Source organism: Belonocnema kinseyi, chromosome 4 (assembly GCF_010883055.1).
Source record: "Belonocnema kinseyi isolate 2016_QV_RU_SX_M_011 chromosome 4, B_treatae_v1, whole genome shotgun sequence".
Taxonomy (NCBI): Eukaryota; Metazoa; Arthropoda; class Insecta; order Hymenoptera; family Cynipidae; genus Belonocnema; species Belonocnema kinseyi.
Window position 1 is genome coordinate 64712108 of NC_046660.1, and position 5119 is coordinate 64717226.

The 5119-nt window shown below is 25.6% G+C and overlaps 1 protein-coding gene across 2 annotated transcripts in view; it reads right to left on the reverse strand.

Annotated features, from left to right (window-relative positions):
• Window positions 1-2771, reverse strand: part of LOC117172155 (adenylosuccinate lyase) — a 64766-nt gene extending 61995 nt beyond the window's left edge. For both annotated transcript variants that reach the window (XM_033359959.1, XM_033359960.1), the window contains exon 1: window positions 2513-2771. In XM_033359959.1, coding sequence (XP_033215850.1) covers window positions 2513-2668 — 156 coding nt within the window. In that variant the 5' untranslated portion in view covers window positions 2669-2771. The remainder of the gene's footprint in view (window positions 1-2512) is intronic.
• Between the last annotated feature and the right edge of the window lie 2348 nt (window positions 2772-5119).

A 5119-nucleotide genomic window follows, 5' to 3' on the forward strand; every position in this document is an offset into this window, starting at 1 on the left:
CCCCCCCCCCCAAGTTTCCATTTCCTGAGAAATGAAATCTGTAATATTTGGTTTCTGAAAATTCGAATATTAACACGTGTCACCAGGCACTTCAAAATTCTGTTTAATTAACATGGGGTCATTTTGAATTTTCGAAAAATTGAACTCATGTTCCACGGTTTTATCGAAATGTACCGAAATTTTTAGGGATTAAAGAAGTGTGTCCAAGAAATAAAATTGGTATCCTGTGCTACTTTCTGTAGAATAATTATATAATTTTGAGACATTTCTTCTAATGAGCAAATAAAGATTGTTTAAACAAATAGAAATTTATTAAACACTAAGAGAAATGTATCAAAATTATGTAATTATTCAACAAAACGTGGCATAGCATATTAATTTGAAAAGAAAGTTGATATCTTTGGCTCAATCTTTAGAAATTTTGAAGATAGACAATACATAATTCTTTAAATAATTACATAATATTTTTAGAAAAATGTAATACTCCACAAAATGATAAATAATTACATTTCAATCAGAACATACAATTATTTTTTACATTTTTAAGAACAAATAATTGTTTAAATAATTTATACTTCTTTAAACAATTGAAAATTGTTTAAAAAGCCTTGGGAAATATTCAAATTATCCATTAGTAATTGTTTATATAAAAAAGGCGACGGGAATTGCTAAAAAGTAACAATTATACGTAAAAATGTAGTTTTTTTTTATTTTTGGGTCATATTTGGGGGGTTGCGGAGATGGTGACAATATCATCGGGAAGAAAATGTTTCACGCAAACAAACTGGTCAGCTGTTACTAAAAATCTTCCCAATTTATTTTTTTCTTATATATATATCAACTAAATTTTGAAGCACTTTGAAAAAATGAATTTTTCGGCTTCATCACGACTCGAATGGTAGCCAGATTTACAATTTGGAGCAATGCACTTCACTATATTTTTCTTTTTCTTCGTCCACTCAATTTTGACACTTATTTTTACTCGAATCAACTGCTTTAAATTTTTGTACTCTTGTAAACATTTTAGTCTTACATTTTATTTTCAAATTAAAATATATATATTTTTTTTAATCAAATATTTGAATATTGTATTTTTAACAAATGAATTATCTATGAAAAAAATTGTTTAAATTCGGCACTTTTTCTGTCGGGAATTTTATAATTCGGCAATTTTCTGTCGGGAATGTTATTATTTGGGAATTTTCAGGTTGGGCAATATTATAAACTGTCAGGAATTTTTCAATTAGTTAAAATTATGAACTTTTCGGAAATTTTATTATTAGGAAAGTTAATTATTACGGAATTTTATTTTTCGGGCCTTTTCATAATGTTCAAAGTTTGTAAAATTATTGTTTGAATTTAAAATAACAATAATTGAAAAAAATATATCTAAATGAAATTTTGTTTTAATTGATGTTCATTTAAATTCAAACCATAAGAATCATTTTTTCTTGGTAAAACTATTTGATTATTGTATTGCTAATAAATAAATATTTATAAAAAATGTAATTGTTTAAATTCGGTAATTGCCTAATTCGGCAATTATTTGTCTGTAATTTTCTAATTCAGAAATATTATAATCTGTTCAGGAATTTTCAAATTCGGGAATTTTATTGACGAAAATTTTACTTTTCTGAATTTTTCATTTATACCAAATGTCTATTAATTTCAATAATTCTGTTTAAAATCCAAGACAACATTCAATTGTTAATAGTAGAAGATTTAAGTAACAATATGATAGAAACAAATTGTAATTTATGAGAATAATTTTTCTGTACCAATTATGATAAATAAGGTTTATTATAATGAATAACTTTCGTGATTCGACATTGACTTGCCTGTTTAAACCCAATTGAATGATTGTGTGGAAATTATATAACGCAATGTTTAAATAGCCTGTCATGAAAAAATAAAGATAACAACGACCCGCGATAACCATTTCAAATTAATTTTCCAGAGATACTTTGCGGGGGGCCTTTATTCGCTAAAAACATGAAGATGGTATGATTTTCTTTATTTGAGAACCCACAATCATTATTGTTGAGAATTTCAAATAAATACATATATTATCACTTCTGAGTCGAATTCCGAAATAAATAAAATTCGAAAATTGAAAAAGCGATTCCTAATTTGTCTTACACTCCAAACTATGAAAGCTTCAGATTTTTAAAAGAGTATTAAAGATACTTCTATCGACATTTTAATCCAAATACTTTAGTAATTGAAAGATTCAACTTTGCAAAAACGTTTTTAAAATGATGAAATCTTGAATGTTTACATAAAATACAACTCTCAAATACTGCAGTATATAATCAAAATAGTCAAAAATAAGAAATATTCCAACGTTCACTTCCTTATCGTCTTAAAATTCCTTTTAAATCAGAAAATATGACAAAATCACGGTGCATTTAAATGCCTAACCTCAAAAACGCCTGCCGTGTTACTTTATTTGGTATGTAATACACATTATTCCGGGATAATTTAATAATAATAAAATAAATAATTTACGAACCATTTCAGCTTTTGCGAGATAGACCCATAATTGGCGCCAGGTGCTAAACTTGTTTTGATCGCTAAAATTATAGCGCATTTCTTTAGAAGCATATCGAGTGGATAAAGGAGTTTGATATTCACTGTGATCATAAACCGGTGCACTTGAACTACTCATTGTATTTAATTCTTGTAAATCGCTCTAAAGTATATAAAGAAAGATTGATAATAATAGGTGAAAACACTTGTTTCTTCGATCAGCTGACTTTCGCCACTAATTTTTATGGCCGGCACTCTCGACAATAAAACTAACCTACAAAATTAGGTGTCACGATTTCTCACTTCCTACATTTCAGAGGTGTAATACGGGTTGCATATGCGAAGGGATAAGATAGAATTTTTAAACAGAAAATAATTTTCTACAAAATTACGGGACTGAAAAATCCTGAGAAATAAAATTCAAAACACTTTGAAATTCCTAAATTGTAAAATTTTCTATTAATAAAATTCCCGAATTTAAATAATTATAATTTGTCTGCAAATATTTTGATTTACTTATTAAATAATAATAAAACATTTTTATCACAGAAGAAATTATTTTTAAAGTTTACAATTTCCAACAATTGTGTGAAAGTAAAATAACATTAATCAAACGAATATATTTCTGGATGAAATTTTTTTCAATTATATAGTTATTCTAATTTCAAACAATAATTTCAATCATTAAAAATAATTGTTGGGAATAAAAATATTTCATTATTTTATTTTGAATAAATATATCAAATTTACAAAAAAAAATCGTTTAATTTCGGGAATTTTCTAGTGAGGATATTTTATAATTCGGCAATTTTTTAACTCGGGATTTTTCCAATTTTTTAATATTATAAACAGTTCGGGAATTTTATTATTCCAGAATTTTCCAATTTTGAAATTTTATGTTTCGTGATTTTTCAGACGACCCAAAATTACCCAATCTGTCTGAAATAATGAAAATTTTGTACTGAAAGACGAGATTTAAATGACAAATGAAATAATTTCTAAATATTTCGAATCCTTTTAAAAATTGAATTATTTTTAAAATATTGATTTCTGAATGAAATTTCCGGTTTTCATTATAAATATAAAATTATCTAATTTTTTTTATTGTATCTGATTAAAAATTATTAGAAGATATTTTTTAAATTAAAATATAAAATAAATATTAATACTAAATTATTATATTTTATAGTATATGTTATCTCAAATAATATGAATAAGCCATAAAAGAAAAACATATTTTTATATTGATGTAATTTTTATTTTAACTATTTTGAATTTTATTTTGGAAGTCTAACATCTTTTTTGACTAAACTAATCCATTTCGAGCAAAATAAATATTTGTTGAATTTAATATTACAATTTTTTGAAAGTAATTAAAGAACCCTTGACAAAGTTCCAATTTTTCGTGACCAAGAAAATTAGTTCCCTAAAATTTACACATTTTCCAGGCCAGTAAACAGTAGAGTGGTCCAAAAATGCATTAAAAATTGTTTTTTGAATTTTCATGCATATTGACTCTTAATTTGTTCAAATCCAGTAAGAAATAAATGTTTTTTTAAAAATGATATTTAGAAATTGGGGATATGCGAGTTTTTGGCGCTAATGATTTTTCTTGCGATTTTTTTAACACCAATTTTTTCTAATACATAATTTACTACAATACTTTTACTGATAAATAAATGCTTACATACATTTTTCATAAACTTTAGTATCGTTTTTAGCAATTTTCTCTTAAAATTGTTAAAAAGTCGCGGTTTTTCCGAATTTTCCAAATTATTTTTACCTTGTTAGTTAGAGCGAGACAAGATTTAGTTAAATTTAACATTCGTATTTATTTACACTATTTATTTATTATTTAATAAAAATTTCTTTCAGAAAGAAGGTTTTCTCCTTGGGAATCGAACCACAGAACTTCCGATTGTCAGTGGGGTGCTTTTTCCTTTAAAAGTCGGTAATCGTAAGTTACGTGGTTCGATTATCAGCAGAGCGAAGGAGCAGATCTTTTTCTATACAAAAAATTAATTTAAAAAATGTTTAATTCATAGCTCCTCCTAGCCTAAAAAACGTTAAGAATTTCTTTTATTCTCCGATGATAATACACCTTCCTTGAAAAATGTCGGTACTTTTAACACCTGGCAAAATATTGCGTATATTTCTAAAAAAAGATTTTTCTTTCGATTTCTCTATGCAATCGAAAGTTCTGTGGTTCGATTCCAAGCAGAGCGAAGGAGCAGTTATTTTTCCAGTCAAAAAAACTAATTTAAAAAATATGCAATCCGTTGCTCCTTCTAGTCTTAAAGAAGTTAAGAATTTTTGTTATTCTCCGATGATAATACAAATTCCTTGATTAATATTATTTTCAATAATATTCTCTTAGAATAATAAACTATTTGTCCACTTTTCGAATTTGGTAACAATTAATTCAAGTTAACCAACATAATTTTGGAAACAATTTATTACAACTTTGAATAATATTGTCTTTAAATAATTTTATAAAGTTGCTGTTTTTTCTGAAATTTTAACTTGACTTTGGATTTTTAGTTATAAATAAATAATAAGGAAACATAAGAATCATTTTTTTAAAACCATC